General features: G+C 33.1%; 1 protein-coding gene across 12 annotated transcripts in view; it reads right to left on the bottom strand.

Moving 5' to 3' along the window:
- Positions 1–24,946, bottom strand: part of RNF38 (ring finger protein 38) — a 62,668-nt gene that overhangs the window by 12,291 nt on the left and 25,431 nt on the right. For all 12 annotated transcript variants that reach the window (XM_006911576.3, XM_006911578.3, XM_006911577.3 and 9 more), the window contains 6 exons: positions 20,728–20,921; positions 14,144–14,357; positions 5,240–5,407; positions 3,835–4,005; positions 1,336–1,497; positions 935–1,041 (listed from right to left, as the gene is read on the bottom strand). In XM_006911576.3, the coding sequence (XP_006911638.1) occupies positions 935–1,041; positions 1,336–1,497; positions 3,835–4,005; positions 5,240–5,407; positions 14,144–14,357; positions 20,728–20,834 (929 nt within the window). In that variant the 5' untranslated portion in view covers positions 20,835–20,921. The remainder of the gene's footprint in view (positions 1–934; positions 1,042–1,335; positions 1,498–3,834; positions 4,006–5,239; positions 5,408–14,143; positions 14,358–20,727; positions 20,922–24,946) is intronic.

The following is a 24,946-nucleotide window of genomic DNA, read 5'->3' as shown; positions in this document are numbered from 1 at the left end:
TCTATAGATTTCATGGAATCCCTACCAAAATCTCTGCAAGTTTTTAAGTAGAAACTGATTTGCTGATTTTAAAATTTATATGATTCGCACAAAAGACTTCAAATAAAATCATTTTAAGAACAAAGTTGGGAGACTTATCTGATTTTAAGACTTATAATAAAGCTATAACGATCAAAATAGTGATATAGGTACAAGACCCTCTGGTATAAAGACAACATTTCCTGCTTTCCTAGAAGGCAGTTATAGACATGAGACTAAAACTGCCCAATGAAATGTAGGCAGGAGTAATACACATAGCTTCTAGGAAGTATCCCTGAGAGGAGGCAGGTAGGCAGAGAGATCCATTTTCATTTTTGCTATCTGGAATGTGGACATGATGGCTAGAGCATGAGGAGACATCTTAAATCATGTAGAGGAAGCCATAAAATTCTAAGGATGGTAGAACTATTCCTCAGAGTTATGGGGCTAACAAAACCATTCTTGAATTGCCTACTTCTAAACTTCATTATAGAAGAGAGAAAAAAAGAACTATCATGTTTAACCCATGGGGGTTTCTGTTACAAACTTAATTTCTAAGGCATAGAAATAACTTCTCCTCTCTTCTTCCCTTGAGAAGCAGCAACATCAAAAGCTAGATAATCAAAGAAGGTGGCAAGTGATGCTAGATGTAAAAGCAGCAAAAATTTTAAACTTTTCTATCTTTTGATTTGATAAACCTATTTTCTAGCTCACAGACTTCTTCTTCCCCCACTTCTGCCTTGTCTTTGCTCTTCTTTCTTTCACTCTTAAATGGTTCCCCCATCCCAACTCCTTAACATCAAATAAAAATATCTAACACACTCTAAATTACATTCCACACAAAAGACACTCATAAAGGAAAGAGAATCTCAAGGGTATCAAAATTCAGAACTCATTAAAGTAATAAAAAACTTACAACACATATGGTAGTAAGCTGGGATGATAAGGGGGAGGTGGTATTGGCTGCTGGGATCGGTATCTACTACGTCCTGTGAGTCTCCGAGGCATAAATGGAGGATAAGGCTGTAGAGGAAAATGTTGAAACACTTTAAGATCGTTCTGCCTTTACAACTATTTCATCTGTTGAATAAAGGCCCTTCATTTGTAAAAATCTAGACAGTTCTTTACTCTTCAAACGGTATTTAGTATTTCTTAAATGTTAACAAATGGAACAGCATACACTTAAGTATATTTCTAAACACGAGTTTTCCAACCAAATGATTTTAGCAATACGTTTAAAATTCTAAACATTGAAACAGAACTCAAAACAAGTTATCATAGCAGATAATAAATTAATAACAATAAATGAAAACTTACTACTCCAAAGGACACCTCTTGATGCAAAGGATCATGTGTTAAGAACTGCAAAGGAGCTGATGGAGGTAATGTTGGGGGATGGGCTGATGGAGGGTAAGTAAAACCTCCTACGGGAAGATGTTCTCCTAAAAGTTCCACTTCGTTTTCTATCCTTTGCAGAGGCTGAAGAGGAGAAAAAAGCCAACCAATGTACTTTGTATTTAGGCAGGTTGTATTATAATAATAAAAATCCCACCCCCACCGGGAATATCTTTACGGTCATGCATTTCTTGATGTTCACATCAATTTAAATTCATACATGTGGACATTTATTAAACATTTCCACTATCCACTAAAGGATATATTTCTCTTAAGATGACAGAAGGAAAGACAAAAAAAAAACTATGCAGTAATCCAATTACGTGACTAAAACAACTCTCTAGTTGTGGTACAGTGACCTACTCTTAGGATTTTCAGACACTAGAATAAGAAATCAAACAGTGCATATTTAGTCAGAACGAGGGCTAAAAGGGGTAAGACACGGCAAGCATTATGCAGCAGTGGAAAGCTTATGGGCTTGGGCATTAGACAGGCTCTTAGTACTGTCACTAATCAGCTATGTGACTTTTATATAAATTACTTAATCTGAACCTCAATATTGTTATCTATAGAACTGAAATGCTTACAGCCTATTTCAAGTGTGTCGTGATTGCTGAGACAATATAAAAACAGCACACAGTGCTATGCAAAGCACATAGCATGTGGGCCTTTTTTAAATAGCTTTACTGAGATATAATTCACATACTATAAAATTCACCCTGTTAAGGGGTACGATTCAGTAGATTTTAGTATATTCACAAGAGGTGTACAATCATTACCCCTTTTTTAAAAAAAATTCCAGAACACTTTCAACCCCTCTTCCCCCTAAAAACCCTATGCTCATTAGTAGTCCACTACCCATTGTACCTCAGTCCTCCCCAAGCCTTGGACAACTACTAATCTACCCTGTTTCTATAGATTTGCCTATTCTGGACATTTCAAATATACGGAATCACATAATATTGTGGCCCTTGTATTTGGCTTCTTTCACTAAGCTTAATGTTTTCAAAGTTCATTCATTTTGTAGTAATGTGTATAAAGACTTCACTCCTTTTATGGTTGACTAATAATTCACTGCATAGATACACCACAATTTGTTTATCCATTCATCAGTTGATAGATATTTGGACTGTTTCCACTTTTTGGCTATTAGGCATAATGCTGCTATGAACACTTGCGTACACATTTTTGCACTGACGTTTTCAATGAATTCTTAAATGTTAACCTGATGTCCTCCCACAGTTAGAGAATACATTATTTAATGTATTATATATATTACAGCAACACATTACTCAAATATTAAGTAATTAATAACACTTTAATTTGGAAGCTTATATATGCTTGAGAGCAATCACAAGTGCTGACACTATGAAGACACAAGAGAACCTCAATTCTGATTTGGCCATGTGACTGAGCCTTTTAAAGAATTCCAAATTCAGATATAAGCGATGGCCAAATTTTGTTTTAACTTTGAATTCCCAGGTACTAGAAGTTAAGAAACAACCTGGCATGAATCTTGTCCTGATTCTAATAAAAAATTTTCTTGTAGAAGTAATTTTAATTTTTTTGGTTAACCAAACTTCTGTCCTAATTAGCTTCTATAGTTTCAGGAGAATAGCCAGGTAAGCTCACCTCTGCCTATAACCCAGCATGCTGCATAAACCCTTAGTAAAGGAGGGTTAGGCTCTGCTAGGCTAGGCTGTCAAGTTCCTTTCACAGGCTGAAATCTTCCCCTCTAACCATTTCCATATGTTCTCACTCCCGTTCTCTCTTAATGCCTGACGGTCAGGTGTTCAACTTAAGTCTGTCCAAAAATCAACAGGCCTTCTTCCTGTGCTCTTCCTTACATTTATATAGTACTTACCTCCTCCAGCCCTCCAAAATAACATGACTCTCAGCTAGCTATATTCTGGTCCCAGGACAGAATTAACTATGTTAATAGACTACATCATCTACTTTTTATGAGAACATAGTGGAAAAACAGGCCTTCAAAAAAAACAACAAACGAACAATTGAGGCTCAGAGGGCTATTTTACTCGCCTAAATGAATATAAATATTATTCTAACAAGTATAAATATTTTTATAATATTTTTATTTTCCATTTTAGAAATACATAAAAGGAAAAATATGAAAAACTGAACTTTTCTTCACATTTACTTCATGAAGGATTACAGACATGAAGGAATAAATTTAAATTAGACAAGTGACAAAAAATAACTAAAAAATTTAAGAAACCAAGATAACTCTAGGTAAATTTATCTATATTAATCTGTATGTCTATGGATTCTTTAATTCTTTTATAAACCAAGAATGCCTAAGTTATAGTTTTTAAATGTTAACAACGTACATATATCTACTAATCTGCTTTTTAGGTCTAAACATTCTGTGAAAATTAAAGACATAAGAGCAGAGATACCTACCGATCGTGATTGCTGTGTTTGGAAAGGGACAAACTGGCCTGGTGGTGGCAAATGAGGAGGATGATGGGGAGAAAGGTGAGGAGGATGTAAAAGGAATGGATCACTAGAAATAAGGGGTGGGAACGCAGCATATGGTACTGGTAAGTGCTGAACTGAACATGCTTGCAGCATCTGTAAGAGAAATTGTTATTTTTGTTAAAAGTATCAGAACATATAATTAATTTAAAAAACTATATAGTGAGATTTAAATGTCATTGTCACATCCCAAATCAAACCAAAATGTTTTAAGAACCTACATTAACAATAAAATACTACTGTATTTTTGCATCTATTAGTAAAATACTGATAAACAGTAATTATTCTGTATTATTACAAATCAGTCAACTTTAGTCTGTTTAACACCTACGAAACGGGAGGAAGTGTTGCACAGAAGAGGAATCTCTCTCTACTTGGTATAAGATATAGCAAGCAGGTATACTGCTTTCTAAGAAGCTCTCCTTTTCAATCTTGTAGAAAACTTTTATTTCTAGGATTTTTATATTTATAGGAGCCCAACTCACAACTAAGTGCCTAATGGTCTCTCAATATTTTAAGTTCATTAATTCAGCACACTGGTTCTAGAATCTATTACTGAGAAACCAAGCTTAGGTAAATTCATCTGTTAAATTGAATTGGTATTTGTATGTGTGTGCTCTTTTTAATCTCACATTCAGACAAAGGTATTAAGATGATATTTAGATTTAGCAAAATGCTTCACTCTGAAGACATTATTGGCCTTAGACAAGTCATTTAAATCCTCTGGATTTCGGCAACCTTATTTGTTAAATAAGGAGGCTGGATTGGGGGTTGGTGGATTAAAGGATAAAGCATAAGTTTAAGAGGCAGAGAGAAGTGGGTGTCAATTCCTGTTCTGTTATACTAATTGTCTCTATGACATTAAGCAAATCATTTTTTTATTTCATCATCCAGAAAATGGGCAATACCATTTTCATTGCAAGCTTCCTATAGTGAGGAAAAATTGACCAAGCACTCAAAGTGTCTGTTATACCCAAGTGCTGAGACTATGACTGTTGATCACTAAAGTCTCTAAGACTTTACCAATATCCTATGTTAATACCTCAAGACCAAACTTTATCAAGATTTAATCATGCATTGTGCTAATATGAGGGAACAGGCTTTGACCTTCAGGATATTCAAATATGTATAATTTAATTAATGTAAAAATATATCAAGTTTTAAAGTTAATTTTATTAAATTATTAATCCAAGGAAGCTGTTGAGATTTTCATTGCAATAAAATTGCCTTTTTTACTTGAAAGTGAAAAGCTAAAGAAGGCAGTCTCTTAAATTTTGTTTGCTTATATGATGCACTTAAGCCATTCTAAAGAGGGAGTGCACAGACTTACTGGAGGAGGCACACTACAGACAGGGAGGTGCTGTCCACTGAAAACCACAGAGCATCCAGGGACCTGCTGTGTACTGCAAGCAGGGATGTGCTGGCCTGTGCAGAGTGGAATCCCATGTGGTGCCACTGTTGTTACTGTGTAAGAAACAGGGACTGTGCCTTGGTGGAGCTATTAGGAAAGAAAAACAGAACGGTAGAACTTTAGCTGTTTGGATGAAACTTCAACTATTAAAAATTAAAATCTGGGCATTTATTGATTCCCCCCCTCAGCTATACAGATTTTTCACAATGTACTTCTCTAACAGTTTCAACTAGAACATTCTTTGCCATTGTAAAGAAAAGCTGACTGTTTCAAGAGTAGTAGTATATGATGCCCACAGAACCAGGACTAAACTCTTCCCCCAAAGGACTTTCTGAGAAATCCAGGAAAATAATGAACTGATATATTAACTCTTTTACCCTGATTTAAGAAACAGAAAACGTTTCTAAGAGAAAACCTGAGAAAATGACAGCTTGCATCTTCTAATACCTGACCCAGATCCAACAGAAAAAAATTTAACTATAACTAGTGAAACAATGTAAAGTAGTATTTTAAAAAGTTAAATAATTTCCTTCTCTTTCGGCCAGTGTTATTCTCATCCTATATATCCTGAGACAATGTTAATAACATATCCTTCCACATCTTTTCCTATGAACATACAAACATATACATGCCCCCTTTTTATGCCCACAATTATAATGCTTGTTTTTATTTTCTAACAGAAATGTTTTCTTAACAGAAATGAGATCTGCAACTTACTTTTTCAATTATTATAGAGATCTCTTCAAGTGAGTTAAAAGGAATCATTCTTTTTTGATACTACCAGATATTTCAACTGGCACTTTACTTAATAGCCCTATCATTTGTATACTAATGGACATCCAAGTTGTTTTCACATTTTTAACAATATTTACACAAACTGTAAAAAATATCATTGAACATATACCCTTACATATTAGTAGTTTCATTTATTTCAGAGGTATTACTGGATAGAAGAATAAATGTATTTTAAACTTTTGCAAAAGGCTGGATGAAGTCACAATCCCAACAGTAACAACAGGGCCCATTTCTTGGTACCTCCACTCAAGGTAGACATATTGGGATTACAAGCATGTTTACCTACCTGAGAATAAAAACAACAGTATCAACATGCTTGCTTTAAATTTGCATTTCTCTGCTTAGAGAGGTTGAACATTTTTTAATGTTTATTAACCATTTAGATTTCTTTTTCTGTAAATAATCTATATCCTTTGCTCATTTTCTATTAAGCTATCACATTCCTTTATAGTTTTATTTTTTAATTAGAAATAAGCACCTGCTTGTCATGTGTAACAAAAATATTTTCCCAGTCTTTATCTTTAAATAAAAAACTTTAATGGAAAAAATTTTTTCATGATCTTATATTTATTGAATGTAGTCAAAGTGTAGCTTTGTAGTTTCCTTTATGAAGTTATACAAATAGGCTCCTAGACTAATATATTTTTTTTAATATTTAATATATACTCTAACTAAAATCTGTTTTTTTTTGTTTATAGTATGAAGTAGAGTTCTAATTTTTCCTTGCAATTATACTTGTTCCATTTATTAAACCATCCTTTTTCCTCTAAACTAAAATACCATCTTTTATCCATTCAATAATGTCCCACATACACATATATCTACTTTGTGCCAAATTTGTGCTGTTTCAATTAATATCTAATAAGACAAAGTCTTCTCATTACCATACTTTCATTTTATTTTTTGGCCATATTCACACTCTTATGTAAATAAATTCCTATAATACACAGAATAAACTGATGATTGTCAGATGAGAGGGAGACTGGGGAGCTGGGTGAAAAAGGTAAAGGGATTAAGAAGTACAAATTGGTAGTTACAAAACAGTCACTGGGGATGTAAAGCACAGGATAGGGAATATAGTCAGTAATATTGTAATAACTATGTATGGTGTCAGGTGGGTACTAATCAGGGGGATCACTTCATAAATTACATAAATGTCTAACTACTATGCTGTACACCTGAAACTAATATAACATTGAATGTCAACTGTAAGTGAAAAATTTTTAAGAATATAAAAAATTTAAAAAATAAAACTATCTAAAAAAAAAATAAAACTCAAATAATTTTATAGTTTCAAAATCCACTGGTATCCTGATTTGTATTAGTTTAACTGTGTCAAAATTTATGTTATTTTACAAAGGAAATATAATTTTATACTAAGGCATAATTTTATATACGAGGGCACATTTTCAATACCATGGTACTATTCTTCAATAAATTAAGTTTTCTTCATAAAGATATATTATTATTATTATTAAATTTATTCCTCAAAGTTCTTCAGTAAGTTTTTTAGGTTTTATATTGTCAATATATTTTTCTCTATTTCCATGTCAAATTGGTTAGCGCTAGTAGTGAGAAAAGTTACTTTTTTATATCTTGAACTAACAACCCTATCTAACTTAATTCCAGTATTTTTAAAAATTAGAATCTCCTTTTCGATATACACAACTGTATCTGCTAAGATTCAACACAATTATTTGTCTTTTTACTCTAGTGATAAAGAACCCTCGAAAACAATGCCCTTCACAGGCACCTATCTTCTACCCGATTTTAATGGAAATAAATGTATACCAAAATATTTAATGGAAATGTTTGACGTTCTGGATCTTAGTCCTTTCTCAGAAATAGTATTGCAAATATTTTCTTCCAGGCAGTGGTTTGTCTTTTCACTTTTTAAATATTGTCTTTGGATTAGCAGAAATTTTTTATTTTAGTGAAATCCAGTATGTTAGTGTTTTCTTAAGTGGCTAGTGCTTCATATATTGTTTAAGAAATCTTTGCCTACTTTATGAAGACAATCTCCTTTATTTTTCATTTTTTACCTTTTGTATTTAGATCTAGAGCCCATCTTTATTTTTATGAATGATATGAAGAGCCAAAGTTCAAATTTATCCACATGGATATCCAGTTGTTTCTGCACCATTACTAAAAAAGACTTTCCTTTTCCTTCTTGAATTCCTTGATGCCTTTGCCAAAAATTAAGTGACCAATATATGTTTAAGTCTATTTCTGACAATTAGCACAGTTCTTTTAATGTATTAACAGTTCTCTGTACAGTTAGTGCTTTTCCTATCTTATCTAAGAAAGCCTTCCATTCTTACGGTGTTGAAGCTCTTCCTATGTTACTTTCTTGAAAGTTATAATTCTGCCATTAACATTTTTTGTCTTTAATCCATCTGGACTGAACTTTGTGAATGGTATGAGGTAAAGGATCCAGTTTCATGTTTTCAGTTAGATACTCAATTGTCCCAGAATCATTTATTAGAAATTCTTTCTTCTCCCAACTCATCTACAGTCATATATCATACACAGTGTTCATAAATATGTTGGTTTATTTCTGGGTTTTATATTTCATTAGCCTATTTAATTATTCTGGCATAAATGCCTTCATTTCTATAGCTCTGTAATAAGTCCTAATAATTGGAAGAGCTACTCTATCCACCTTGTTCTTCAGGACTATAGACCAATAGTTCTCTTAACGCATTAGAATCACTCGAGTTAAAACAGACTGCTGGGTCCCGCACTCAAGAGTTTCTGATTCATTAAGTCTAGTGTACAATCGGAGAATCTGTATTTCTAAAAAGTCTAGGTGATGCTGCTACTGCCAATTAGCTGATCCCGGACATACTCTGAGAACCACTTGGTCTTAGAGACTCTAGACCAGAGTGTCAGTCGGCCAACTATTTCATAAAGGGCTGGAAAATAATTATTTTAGGCTCGTGGGCCATACTAGTCTCAGATAAAACAGCTATAGACTACAGATCAAAAACGAACAAACAAAAAAAACAAGCAAAATTGTAGTCCAAAAAAACTACAAAAACAGCCAGCGGAAGTTTGCTTTCCCCAGCTCTAGACAATCCCATGTCTTTTAAAATGCCTTAGAAATTGCAGCATCAGCTCAAGTTATGCAAAAAACTTACTGGAAATTTACTTGGCATCACACTAATTCTACATATTCTATGTCAGTTTTGACAACAGTTTTTATAAAATTGAATTGTTCAAGCTGAATCTCTCAGTATTTAGATAGATTTTCTATAAATTGCCTTGACAAAGTTTTATAACATTCTATATAGAGGTTGTGAACATGTTTTACTAAGATTGACCCTTCATATTGATTTTTCAACGGTACTTTATTTGAATATTTATTATAGGGAATTTCAAACATTCTCAAATAGTAGTACAATGAATGCCCATACCCACCCTAGCCTCCGAAACCACTGAACCATAGTGAATCTACTCCCCATCAGCTTCTCCCTTTCCTGTTATTTTGTCACAGTAAATCCTAGGAACCCATCATTAATAAATATTTCTGTATCTATTTCTAAAAAATAAGAACACTTAAAATAAAATGAGCACAACAGCATTAACACATTTTAAGAAAAAGTTCCTTATCTTATTAAGTCAATGTTCAAAACTCCAATTATGTCATCAATATCATAAATTATTTTAAAGATATTTTTCTCTTAGGATCCACAAATGGTTCACATATTGCAATTAACTAGAATGTCTCTTTAAATTTATAGATGCCACTTGCATCCCTCCTCATCCTCATCATCACAGCTTATCTGTTGAAAAAACTGGGTTGTTTAGAGTAAATATATCTTTTAAGAAGTTTATTATGTTTGATTCTTGATTTCTTATATAGTTGTTTTTGTAACCTATCAATCTGTTCAATTCTTAATTCTAATCATTTATCTAAGATGCTTTGGAATTTTCTATCTATATGATCATTTCATCTACAAATTTTGATAGTGTTATGCACTCTTCTTATTTTTACACGCTTTCTTTTTCTTGTCTTCTATTCTGGCTTAGCATCCAGAACAATATCGAATAGATGTGGTAATAATGAACATTCTGGCTTATTCCAGTTATCAGCAGGAGAGCACTCAAAGTTTCACTGTTAAATATCCTGTTACATGAAATAGGTTATCTGAACTCACTGTAGGTCTGTTTCTGCTGGTTCTTATTTCTAGTCTTTCATGTACTTGGTTAAGTTTAATGCTTACTGTCCTTAAAAAATTATTTGGGGAAATTCTTTGAGAACCAGAATGAAGATTCCTTCCTCCAAAGAGAATCTATCTGCATGTTTTCTAGGCCCCTGCAGTCCCAAATACTTTAATTTCACAAACTGGTGTGAATTTGGCTATAAATTACATTTGCTTCTGGTCACTCTTAACCGGAGGATATACTTTGCATAGGGATAGTTTCCTATCTACAAGGGACTCCTCAAACTTTAGTATTTAATTTCTGTCCCCTTTGCTACCTGATAGACTTAAAATTGAAGTTCAACTCTGCACAAATGAGCAAATTACCCTCAGGACAGAACTAGCATCTCTACTCTCCCTTAGATTTTGACCTGGTAATTTCTCCTGATCTTTGAGCTCTTCTGATGCTTCTAGAATATCACTAATATTTTATCTAGCATACTTGGCTGTCCTCAGAGGGGAATGCTTTCAATAACCTTGTCTACTAGTTCTAGAAAATAAATGTACTTTTTCTATTTTATTAGAAATGATGGTTACATTTTATATTTTTTGCATTTATTAACAAAATAAAACATTTTCCCTTTATAACGGAGCTAATTATCTTGACGTTCCTAATGTTGAACTTATCCTGCCATTTCCAGAATATATTCATAATAAGTCTTTCAATTATTCTAATAGATTCTTTTACTACATCGCTAGCTATGATTATTTAAAACATCTGCATCTGTATTCAAAAGAGAAACTAGGTGAGTTTTGTTTTATTGTCTATGAGATTTCATTATTAAGGTTATGCAAGCTTCATAATATATACCTGGAAGCTTTCTTTTACTATGATCTGGAATACTTTAAATTGGAATTATCAGTTCTTGACAGATTAGACAATTTAGATATAATTTCTAAAGACAGTTTTTTATTATGCCTTCAATTTCTGCCATGGTTATTGGTGTTCATCATTTCTACATCTTGGGCTGTTCTGGTATTTATAAATGTAACTGCTTCACTTCTTAATATGTAGATACAACACATTATTTCACTTAACTGAAACCTCACTATTTCTGAAATGTAGTCTTTCCCTTTTCTTTCTTTGATTCCATCCTTAACCACTTTCCTCTTCCCTTCATTTTAGGATAACCCCCGTCCCCCCAAGTCTAGTATACATTTCTCCATATTTTTCTTTGTGTTCATGTAGTTCAATACATACACATATATTTAATTGTCATGCTTCACAGAATGGGACATTACGCTTCCCTCAATTTTGCTTTTCTTGCTCAACAGTATCTTGCAGATATTGCTCACATTCCTGGTGTAATTCTAATCCATTCTTTATAATAGTTACGTTCCATGGTATGAAGGTATATTTATTCTACTATTGTAATGATAAACATTCACTATTTATCCCTACTTTCTGTTTCTATAAATTTGCCTATTCTAGACATTTCATGTGAATGGAATCATACAATTTGTGGCTTTTAGTGACTGGCTTCTTTTACTTAGCATGTTTTCAAGGTTAAACCATGGTGCAGCATGAATTAGTGCTTCATTACCTTTTGAGTAATATTTCATTGTATGGATATACCATATTGTATCTATCCATCAGCTAATGGACATAAGTTACTGCTTTCTATACACTTAATTTGTATTTAGGCACCATATCAAATTCTTTTAAACTAGAATCTGTTTTTTTCTACTATGATTATATAATGAAGGGGAGAAAGATATAATTTTTTTATACCAATCACTACATGATTTTATTGTATTTGGTAGAACTAATATAACATTAAATAAAAATGAACAGAGTAAGTATCTCTCTAGTTGCTGATTTGTCTCTCACCAATTAGGATACTTGCTGTTAGTTTTACTTCTTTAAGTAATTTCTTTCTTGTTCTATTTAATTAGTTTTTATTAAACTGTAACTGACTTTTCGACATCCTTTGATATAATCACATGTGGTTTTCCTTCTATTATTTAAATGTAATATGAGCACTTTCATGTTAAACTAGCCTCTCTTACTTGGAATAAATCTTATTTGGTCATAGGTTATTCTTTTGCTATATTGCTAGTATATTCTGAATATCAATTTAGAAAGTCTTCCTATGAATTTGAGAGTTTTTTTCCTATAGCTTTTTTGGGGATTAACAACTTTATTTGTTTTTAGTTATTAAAATTATGCTGGCTTCATAAAATAATTAGAAAATTTGTCTCAAGGAAAAAAAAGCCTGGAATCATTTGTATATTATTAAAACTAGGGTCCTTGAAGGTTAGAAAAAACAGCTGTGATGCCATCTGGTCACTGTGTCCTTCAATGGTAAATCTCTAATTAGCTTTCACACTTTTGTGGTAATTCAAATTTTCCTATTATTCTTGGGTCAATTTTTGAACTTCCTTTAAGTTTTCTTTTTGTCTTCTCAGTGTTATATATAGAATTTCATTATAATAGTTAATAATGAAGTAATATACACAAGCACTTACCATTTGTACTAGAGAAAGTGCTCAAAATGGATTAACTCTTAATTCTTCCAACATCCCTTATGAAACAAGTGCTATTTTCATTTTATAACTGAAAAAAATTCTTTCAATGTTTCCCATATGTGTGGATGTCTTTTTATCATTCCTACTCTTCTTCGTATTTGTCCTTTTCTTCTTAACCAAAGTCACAAGCTGTGCCATTCTTATCAAGTTCTCAAAGCACCAGGATTGGGTTTTCTTTGAATTGCTTCTCTTAAAAATAGATTTCTATATCATTAATTTTAGTTGTTTTTCCTAGTAATTTATTCTCAATTTCTTTTGGTTTACTCTGTTATTTTCCCCCTAATTACTCAAGCAATTAGTTGAAATTTAAAATTTTCAATTTTTAAAATAAGTCATGCAGGTTTATTAAATTTTCTCAGAAAACACCTTTAGGAGTATCCCACTGATTTTGCTATGAAGATTTTTCCTTTTAATTATAATCTTGCCTCAAATATTTCAGTGTCATTGTTTTTAAAAACATTTGATTTACAGCTTTATCAGGTTAAAACCATAAAGAATGTGGTCTGGAAAATCAATTTTTTAAAGTGTTTTTGAACATAAGGGAGAATATGTCTGACAGAAAAATGGCATGTGGGAGGGATCCTATTTCCTTTCAATTGTCAGTATACAGTATTTTCACTGTTTCTATCACCCAGTGCAGATGAAAATTTAGATGCTAGCCTGTCTTCTTCTTTTGCAATTTCTGTCTATAAACCTGCAAGATTTTTTCTTTATCCTTAAAATTCAGTGACTTTATAAGAATGTGTCTAGATTTGTGTCTCTTTTGACCTCAGAAACTCTACAGGAAGACCTCTGGCTCTGAAGCCTGGCAAGCCCTCTCCTCAGCTAGTCCTTCAGTTCCTAGGAGAAATGAAGCTTTGTAATTGTCATCTTGGAGACCTATAGAAACTTATAAGCAAAGATGCATCCAACTGTCTTGCCTAAGGAATTATTCTAGAAGAAACTGGAAGGGAGAAATAGGAATATGTACTCAAACCACATATGAATGATATATCCTATTAATTCTGTATCAGTCATTTCAAACCAACTACTTATGTCAAATCAACTATATGAAGTCAATCCGAGCTTTTATAACTTTGTTCCTAATTTTTTAAAGTTCAACTTTCTTCTAAAGAAGCTGTGTAGAATTTACACTTCAATCCTTATGAAGAATGAACTTACCTAAAATGCTTCATATTAAGCAGAACTGTTTCCTTTTATGTAAAATTAAAAGAAATTTACAACAAAAACCAAATCTTAATAAACTGTCACCAACTTTTAGCAGCTGTATTTCTTGGACAATCTATTACTATACCTGATCATGTATGTCAACCATTACTGCATTCTGCTGGGGTGGATGAGCAGCAGGGTGTAACAGACGAGGAGATACATTCGGAGGGTGGAAGGCTCGAGGTTCCTCTATTGCTTGCTGCTGTGCATAAGGGAGATGGTGATAGTTTTCATCTTGACTAATGGAATTATGTCGAGACAGACGATCCCTTCTTCCTCTCTGGCGCCTGACAGGAGGACTACAATATAACAAATGTCAAAAAGGTCATTCTAATGCTTACTGTTCTGATGCATTGGGATTCTGTATTATCTCTCTTTGCAACCCATCAGTAGTTTATGCTAAGGTAAGCTTGAATAGTAAATAATTGCTATTTAGTTCCCCATCAGCTCTAAAAACTTACCAATTTAAAAATAATATATTTTAAATTAAAATATAGTTAATGTACATTAGTTCTGGGTACACAACAGTTACTCGACATTTAAATACCTAATGAAATGATAACCATAATTAAGTCTAATAACCATCTGACACTGTACAACATTATTACAATACTATGACCATATTCCACTTGCTGTATATTATATACCCGTGACTTACTGATTTTATAACTGGAAATCTGTACCTCTTATTCCCCTTCACCTTTTTCGCCCTTCATCCTACTCCCTTCCCCTCCAGTAATGATCTGTTACATTATATTACATATACATTAGAATGTATACTTTTTTTACAAAATAACAAAAAACAAAACAAAACTGGTATTCAGCTCTGAAAGTATTTAGAAATCAATAGCCAATCACCACTATCATTTTTTTAGTTTAACTGTATGAAATTTTCCTTTTTATAGGCAAAAAAGCAGTCAAATATAAGCAATTTCATTTGGCTTAACCTATCATTATTCTCCCCTTATTTTATAAAGATTACTAAATAACTTTTAAAAAGTTAAAAAAAAATTTTAATTAAAAAAAAAATTTTAAACAAAATTTAATCTGCATATATCTTGCCAGTATTTCACGTATGCCTAATAGGCATATGTTTATTTGGCTAAAACACAAAGTTATAGTTTCTATATGCCCTAAATGATAATTTTTTAAAATGAGTAGAAAATATATGAAATAATTAAAGAACATTTAATTTGCTGACAACTGCAAATATAAAAATAATTGAGTAAATGTTGAGAATAAAAATGACTGAGAGGTAGTGTCAGCATAAACATTCCATTAATATGCAGAATTTTTAGTTAGAATCTGGTTATTGATGGAAACCACATTTACTCTCCATGCACTAGTCATCTACATAGTTTAATACGAATTTTAGTAAGTTGTTATTCTGGATAACTTTAACTTTCTACTTTCCTACAATTCCACAATTCATATGCCCGTTAGGCATATGAGGCTTTTTGCAACGCCTCAGCATCAATGCAATTCAAAAAAGCAGCAGGCCTCTTTAAAATGTACTCCACATTGGGCAAAGGAGGCTAAACAGCCTTGCTCTAGACACAGTCACCTTAGCAAGCTTTACTGAGGTCAGGTCAGCTTTCCCTCAATAGTCCCCCTTTGCACCTCTAATCTGTTTCTTCATTCCCAACTGCCCAATCTTAAAGAGAACAAAGGACACTCCCCTGTGACATTAACTCCTCATTAGTGCTCATGATACCATCCCCCAAGTTCTTGCTCCATTAATTCCTCTATCTTTATTTTTAGCATATCTCTTTTTGCATTTTTGCTTCGAGATCTACATATTGTACTTCACTGAATTTAAGATGTCATCCACCTTGAACTCACTTTTTTAACGTTTTAGTTTCAGATAATTTTAGTATAGATTTGCATACTCCTCACCTAGCTTTCCATCATGCTATTATCTTCCATTAGCACAGAAAAATTATCAAAATTAAGAAATAAATCTTGGTATCATGCTATCGATTAAACAGAAGGTACTGAGACCAGTTTTTCTACTAATGTCCTCTGTGTCAGAATCCAATGCAGGATCCCATTATTGCATATAGCTGTCATATCTCCTTAATCATCTCTTTTCTGTGACAGTTCCTCAGTCTTTCCTTGCCTTTTTTCATGACCTTGATACCTCTGATGACATAGACGGTTACTATGAAGAATGTCCCTCAACCTGGGTTTGTCTGATGTTTTCTTGTGTGCCTGAGGTTATTTGTTACTGAAAAGGATACAGAGGTGATATGCCCTTTCAATGTATCATACCAAGGGGCACAGGACATTGATATGCATCGCCACTACACACTTAATATATCACTGATCACTTGGTTAAACTGCTGTCTGCCGACACCCTCTACTATAAAACCACCATTCTCTCCTTTGTAATTACCAAATATTTGGGGGGAGATACTTTGAGACCATGCAAATATTTTGCTTCTACTGAAAGTTTTGCCATAATTTTAGCATGCCTGAATGAATTTTTAGCCATCACTACATTACTAAGTGATTTTTTATTCTCCTCATTTCTTCTACATGTTTTTACTGGAATTCCATAAGGAAACACGATCACTTCTCTCCCATTTGTTTACTCAGTTATTTATAACCAGTATGTGCTCATGGATATTTATTTTATTCTTTAGGTTATAATCTACACTGTCGTTTTATTTAGTTGTTCAAACAATTTGAACTTTGTAGAATGGGAGCACTCTCAGTTTGGCTCCTGTGTCCTTTCAGTATGTCCCCATTCCTTCTGAGCAGTTTCTTAATATGTGGCACCACAATTTGTTATAGGCTCATTGTGTATTTTCCCTATACCAGTTCTGGAATTAATCAGTTCTCCAAAGAGCCCTGGATCCTTTAATTGTAGAACGGTATTTAGAAGCCAGGTGTGTTCACTGCTACATGGAAGTCACTGTTTCTAGTTTAAGAGGACAGAACAAGACAATGTATCTATGTATATTAATTCATGTATTTGCACATATTTTTATATCTGTATGAAAGTTTTATTTATTATTATTTTTTTAATATCTAATTGGCTTTAATTGAGCAATTCATAAATCTGGCAGCGTCCCCACAAAGCAACTAGAAGGGCACTCCCTGTACAAACATTTTAAAGAACCGTTTTATGTTATCACTAAAAAGAAGGAAAATAGTGCCAATAAACCATGAAATACCATCAATTTTAAGTCTTCATTTGATGTTAAGGTATGAAAAAATGTGCCCCCTAAATTCAAAATAATGTGTGCATGCGTGCGTGTGTGCGTGCGTGCGTGCGTGCGTGTGTGTGTGTGTGTGTGTGTGTATGCTCACATCACTCATCTCCTGAAAAAGTACTCAACCTGCCCACTAACCTTCAGGGCCCTTTTAAAACTTTTATTCTGTTGTTGCCATTTGCTCTCACTTCCCTACTCAATAATTTCAATAGCTTTCAAATTAAACACAAATTAGATCCAAGTCCTCATGCTGACATGTTAAGTCCCTTTACAATTTTGGTGGCTTTCTTTCCTGTATTGCCTCTCATTAAATGTTGTGTGCGCCTCTCTGTGGTACAACATTTAGAAATAAGAAATAGTAATAAAAGACGTACAAGCATTTCTTTTAGTTGACTTTATACCAGTGACAGATATGTGTTTTGTCACTGTTGTAGGTTTATCACTTGTAAATGCCTTTTGTTGGACTGAGTTTTCTATATATGTTGTTTTTGTTTCATTGTGTGGAAGTTAAACATTCTGGTTCTATTCTAATGATTACTCTTAAATTTTTAAACACCTACTTCCACTTTTCTAAAAAGATCTAGATTAACTCAGCATTAGTAGGGGGAAAAATTGAAATCTGACACACTTTTACTTCTCTCTGCTCTGTCCCCATCTAATGCTCAGATCTTTTCCCTTTTTTTAAACAATGGTCTTGAATCCTACTTCTTGCTTCCTGGATAGAGTATAATATTTAATAATTCTTTCAGGGAGGACTTTACTGGTCAGCTTTCTTTGAAATGCTTTTACATTTTGGCTTTACACTTAAATGATTAATCAGCTGATAGAACTCAAAAGTTTTGTCTTGGGATGTTTGTGAATTTTTATTTATCCTTGGTGTATGTTCTGAAATTTCAAGTCTTGTTCAGCATGCAGCCTTTCTTCAATTCTGAAAGATGATTTTGTATTATTTAAAAAAAATTCTTCCCTCTAATGTCTCCATCTGATAATACTAAACATATTTAGAACTGATGGATCTGTGACAATATTAAAACTTTCTATTCTCACTTTCCATTTTGTCCTTTTACACTACATTCTGGGAAAATTCCTCTACTTGACCTTCCATTTATTGAGTTTTTAATTTCATCAATGGAAATTTCTAGTTAATTTTTATGGATATAATCAATTTCCTCTTGCATCTCTTTTATGTTACATTTATTCTAAAATTCTATTTTGTTTGTTCTGTTTCTTCAAGTTCTTTATTTCGTTGGGCTTAGTGCCCTTCGTTCACTTTGCTGGTTTTCTTCAGATGCTTGGTAATTTCCTGGTTGTGTGCTCATCTTTGTATTTGAAATTATGACAGACTGCTGTTGAGTATTACATCTGCTTGCAGAGCTTGCTTCTGGAAGGAAATCTGACAGCTAAGCTTATAGCTAGCCTACAATTTAATAATAAAGGGAGAATGAAGTAAGGAATATCATACTCTGTCGCGCAGAATAAGACTAGCTTGTTTTCTAGGTAAGTGCTCCCCCATCCCTTCTTTGTGTTACCATGAACGTAGAGAGTGATGCTTCTCTTCAATTTCAGAATCCATAGCTAATTACTACCACCATGTGGAAACAGACACTCCTAACGCTCTCTTTCTGGTCCAGAGCTTTTCCTATGACCCAGCAATATATCCTAGGCTTATATCCTAATGAAATGTTTGCATGTCAACACCAGAAGGTGTATAAAGGCCCCTAAAATGGCATTCTTTATTATAGTAAGAAACTGGATATAACCAATACCCAACAGTAGATGGGTATGTAAATTATGATAACAAAAGATTATATCACAGTAAAATGAACTACTGCTGCCCATATTAAAAACAAATGCTTAGTAAACAAAGTCAAAGAATACATTTAAATGAAAGTAAAACAGGCAAAAAAAACCCCAAATTATATTGTTTTAGAATACATTCATAGTTATTAAAAAGTATAACAAGAGAATTATGACAAATCACAGGACAGGGTTTATTCTCTAGGAAGAATGAAGGGGTGCTTTTTGAGGTATTAATGTTTGGATACACTTGTGTGTAGTCCTTTTAAGTGTATATTTGTTGTACGTGTTCTTCTGAATTTATGACGCATTTCACTATTAAAATAATAGGAAAAATTACAGCAGGTGCTCAGGCTATAACCTTGGAAAAAACCAACCATTTTCCTCATAATATACTTAACAGCTATAAAATATTTTCCCTGCTTGATATAACATTATTTTACTTAAATATCTCATATAATTGAGTAATAATGCACTGGGTAATATAAAAATTTAGTGTCTTGACAGAATATAGCTCAGAAACAGGTTTATTTGTCTCATTTGGAACAAAGAATGGTGGTTTTAAAATCCCTCCAGAATTAACTTTCCTAGGGCTCCCATAATAATATACTACAGACTTGGAGGCTTAAACAGAAATATATTGCCTCACAGTTCTGAAGACTAAATATCCAAGATCAAGGTACCAGCATTGTTGGTTTTTGGCAAGAGCTCTCTTCCTGACTTGCAAATGGCCATCTTCTCACTGTGTCCTCATGCCAAAGAAACTGAGCTCTCTGATGTCTCTTCTAATAAGGACACTAATTCTCATGGATCAAGGCCCCATCCCTATGATTTCATTCAACCATAATTACCTCCTAGAGGTCCCATCTCCAAATATAGACATGCTGGAGGTCGGGGCTTCAATATATGGCTTGTGAGGAGACAATAAAACCTTCCTATGTAAAACGTTCCTAATTCAAAGTTATCACTATTTCTTAGATTATCAACAACCTGCACAGGAAAACAGTTGTCTCACTTCAAAGATACACTATTTCCCTGGAATAAGAAATGTATGACCTCAGACAAAAACCAAAGGAAGCAGCTCAGGAAGAAATGCATTTCCCTGGGAAGGAAAGGCAAAGACCAAGTCCCAAGGAAAAGAAGGTTGAGAACTGAACTAAACCTCAATTACTCTTCATACCACAGACTCCACAACTTTAAAAGATACCTAATTAAGCTCCCAATTGTCTTAGAAGATACAGAAGGAATAGGAATAAAATGGAGAAGAGGTAGCTTATTTCTAGGATCTCTTTATTTCCTTATTGTTGTGAACTATAAAACACATTTTTCCATTGTCAGAATTGCAGGAAAGCCTGCAAAGTCTTAAACCATAAGGTAGCTACCTAAACTCATACATAATGGTATGGGCTGATTTCAGGTAAATCATGTTGGCCTCTTTTAATTTCCTCATCTGCTGATCACAAGCTAAATGAACTCTTACAAAATCTAGTGTAGGAGTCTAAACAACTTGCAATGATTTTTTATGTATGAGTATATCAGTACATATGTGTTGATGTTTATAAAACTGCCTGCAAAAAAACAAAACAAAAAACCCTCACCAATCTACCAGTAGAAGAAAATTTAAAATTTAAGAAATAGATTGTGATCAACTAACCTTCTTCTGTTGCGTGCAGGTGTGTTGCATCGTTCCCCTGAGAAGTGATGTTGGCTTGGTCGAACTGAAGGGGGCTGCCTATTTGATGTCATCTCCCATGGTCGCATTGGTGGTGAGGGAGCTGGTGATGCTGATGTATAATCAAAGACTGAATGAGAGAGGCGCTGTCTCTTGGGACTTGGACTATCTTCACTCTGCCAATGCAACAAAAAATCAATCAACTGAATAAGACCTTTTACATTACTGTTTATGCACAGGTATTTAGATGTTTACTCTAAAGTATAAAGGAGAAAAAAAAATATGCTATCAACCCAAATTAAATACCATTAAAGAGAAAGATGCTGGGTGGCAGAGGAGGAACAGAGATACAAAATAAATAATATCAAATGAAAAGTAAACTGTTTCTTAAAAATCACTACAAAACTCATCAGGTAACAATATACAAGGTACACAGTGAGCAATAAGCAATTGTATGGTACTTGACCCTCTCTTTAAAATGCCAACTCAGGTCAGAAATTCCACCATGCTCCCCCATCAGATAACAGTTACTCTTTAAGGCAGCAATTCACAGCTGAGAGATCAATTTAGGAGAGGGTGTAATTTCAGTAGGCCCTTAACTTGATTCTAAATCACTCCTCTGCATCTTTATTCCTGTTTTTTAAGGCCATTACATTTATTTTCTTTATTAAAAGTTACCTGGATAAAATAAGATTTATATAAGAATGATTTAAAAAAGTCAACTGATCTAGATCATCACTTCTTAACTAGAATGTCACAGCATTTTGAGAAAGACATGGGAGTTTTGGGTAGATTGTAGGAATGGCAGATAATTCAAAACATACCTGTTACATGCTGAGGCATAGTCTCAAGTTTTCAAGGGTCACAGCACTGCTTACTAGCTATAAAATTGGTATGAATTAACTGAATTAACTCTCCAGGAGTTCCCACACAACTCAACTTCTCAACTGAGTCTCACCAAAACTGCCAAAATTATAAATGAACTCAAAATTTGATGTGGACTGTGTGTTTTCTAAGAGAATCTCCTATCTCCAGTCTACTCCTGGCAAGTTTTAATTATTTGGGTATTACAGCACTTTTGATTGCAAAGTAATTGGTACCTACTGCTAGCGCAAAAATCATGTTAGAACAGTAGCTAAAGAGTATATATTAAGAGTACATACTACAGTACTAAGAGTACATACTACATTAGATTTTAAGAGATAATATAAAACAGAACTGACTAAACTGATAGGAAAGAAAAACTGCTAAATGGTTACTTTCGACCATTCCAAATTATTTTAATAGAGGTAAAAAACATAACATTTTCCTTCTATATTTAAGAATATTATAACTCAAATTTGTCATTATAACTAAAATAGAAAATAGTTTTCAAAACCATATACAAATGCTCTGTAATCCTCTTCACCAAACTAACCTTTTTTCTCCCTAGAGTTAATGGTGCTATGAAAAGTACGCTTGTTCTTACCCCTTGATTTTAATAAGAAAATGAGTTATGTTCTGATAATCCTAAAACTCAGAAAAAGAAAATAACCACTGAAATTTAAATATTTTGATTAAAACAAAACAAAATGGCAAACGATCAAGAATCGACAAATTCATACATGAACTGAACATAAGCATGAGAAATAAGTGATCTCCAGTTAGTAAAACAGATTTTACTAAAATTGACTTTTTTTTTTAAGTACAAAAGGCTAGTAACCAAACATGATCATTAGCTTTCATATGCATGTACTATATACTATACTGCAAACCTTAATGCAAACTAAGATATAGAACTTTGAATTTTAAAAATTCGCCGCCCAAAATGGAGGAGGAATGCTGTTAAGTCCACAAAAACGACCTGAAAAAAACACTTAGGCTATAAACCTTTACATATTTTCACTGATGTTCAAATTGTGGGTTAACATTGTTATTTTACAACAAATGCATTGCTATTAAGAGTAGAAATAAAGAAAGGTGATGGAGAAAGTTTCCCATCTCTCCATACTGTTATAGGTTCACATTAGCGAATAAAAGGAGAGACAACAGGTGAAGAGAAGTGAACTCTTTATTAGTACTGTGCTAATAAGTCTTACTTTTTTACTCAAAGTAATAGGAAATGACAATGAATACTTAAAGACAGTGAATTATTTAAAAGTTTTACTACGTGCAAGTTTCATTACATTTCTTATCAATTTTAGCACCCTAACAAGAACTCCAAAAAAATTGTTTCCAACAAAGAGGGAGTAACTCACAAAGAAAGAATTAGATTAGCCATTAGACTTCCCACAGAAAACAAAATAAACTAAAAGTGCTCTAAAAGAAAATAATATTGAACCTAGAGTTTTATACTCCAACCAACCAATCTAGTGTGAAGGCAAAAACAAAGACCTTGCCAGATGTATATAGATAGATTCAAAGTTGCTTCTCACATATCTCTTTAGAGGAAGTTACTTGATTGATTTTATGTGTGAGTGCTGTGTGTGAGCGTGCTCTTTCTTTCACCTGAGCAATTATATATAAACACAGGATCCAATAAACAGTAGAAGAAATGAAAAGAAATCCCAGAAGTGCAATGAAAAGAAATCCCACGATGATGGCAGTACAGCAGGTCCAAAAGACAATCATTCCGAATTAGAACAAGTCAGAGGACTCTGAGAAAAATACCCTAAATAACATGGATTCAAGAACAGTATGACTGACAACTTGGAAGTTCTTAATAAAATTTAAGTACATGACTCGCTTGTCATAAGAAATATAAAAGGCAATCAGGGTCTAGGAAAAACAAAGATGAAAACATCCATATAATTTGGTCACCTAAAGCATTCTTTGAATAGGTACTCAGAAGACTACATCTACTCCCCAACAGCCTAAGAATGCTACTTGGTTCTGCAATAAGTAACAGATACTCCTAACACTATGAAGATGTTCACTGGTTTTCAATTACTATAATCAACAGAGGACGAGGCATGAAAGGTCGCTACTGTAGTTATAGAACGTAAGTACTGTAAACTATGATACAAAGTAACTAAAGATTTCAGTTGTGACAAATCATAGACTAAATGTAAAAATCCTAATATAAACATCTAGTCACAGAGGAGAAAGTATTCATATTCTTCTGGACCCATGTTTCCAACTACTAATCTTCATTGAACAAAAAGCTCATCCTGTTTTTGATCTTTTTGTCATTCATCTCCACTATTTATCAATTTTGTCACTGTCCTTTTTAAATATTTGCACCTTGCTTTTTTACTTGTTTTACACTGTACTACTGGTGGCCAAAATCTTTCAAACTGTGCATGCTTTTTAAATTTTTAAAATTATCAAATACTTCATATATTCAAGTTGTAAAGTATAAGGCAGACAACACGTATAATTAAAAAAACCTATCCAGTTTAGAAATCAACTATTACCAAAACTTCTGAAGTCTCCATATGGCCTTTCATATCATATCCACCTGCTGTCCCACACATGTACCTTGGGTTAAACCTCTGAATCAGTGCTTAGTATCCTTTTGCTTTTCTATGATCTAACTACATACAGTATTCTTCAATACTACACTGTTTAGTTTCTGAACTTAATTAATATAAATGGTATCACACTTTGTGTATATTTTGTCATTTTGAGATTCATCTATACTGATGCATATGGCTGTGTAAATGATTCATTTTCCTTTAGTATTCTACTTATTATATGAATATACTACAGATTATCCCCTCTCTTTTTGATGAACATCTGGGTAGTTTCTAGTTTTTTGCTATTATTTCAAGCAGTGCTGTCCTGAATATTTTTGTATGTTTCCTGAAGTACACTTAGTTGGTATTTTAATGTTTCTGAGAAAGTGGTAGCTTTATGACTTTATTGCTCAGGGTTTTCCTACAAAAATGACATACTTGCACCTCCATAAAAATAAGCCATATTTAAAATTAGAATCAAAGTGCCTCCTATAATTTTTTAAAAATTTAAAATTAAGGTATAATTAACATACAGTAAAATCTATCCTTTCAGTCTACAGATCAAAAACAAGAATGTTAAGTGGTCAAATAATAAACAGCAGCTCAAGAGAAGACAAACATTCTTCAGAAAAGCTGGCTGAAAAAGTTTTATTAAAGAAGTCCTCTAAGAAGAATATTTATTCCCCCATACAACAGAAAATAAGAAAGAAAGAAGATATTGGAATTTTGTTTCAAGCCTTCCTAGGAACAACCTAGAACGTATC

This window comes from Pteropus alecto, unplaced genomic scaffold, assembly GCF_000325575.1.
Source record: "Pteropus alecto unplaced genomic scaffold, ASM32557v1 scaffold114, whole genome shotgun sequence".
Taxonomy (NCBI): domain Eukaryota; kingdom Metazoa; phylum Chordata; class Mammalia; order Chiroptera; family Pteropodidae; genus Pteropus; species Pteropus alecto.
Note: the sequence above shows the minus strand (reverse complement) of the source record. Positions and strands in the feature narration are given on the sequence as shown.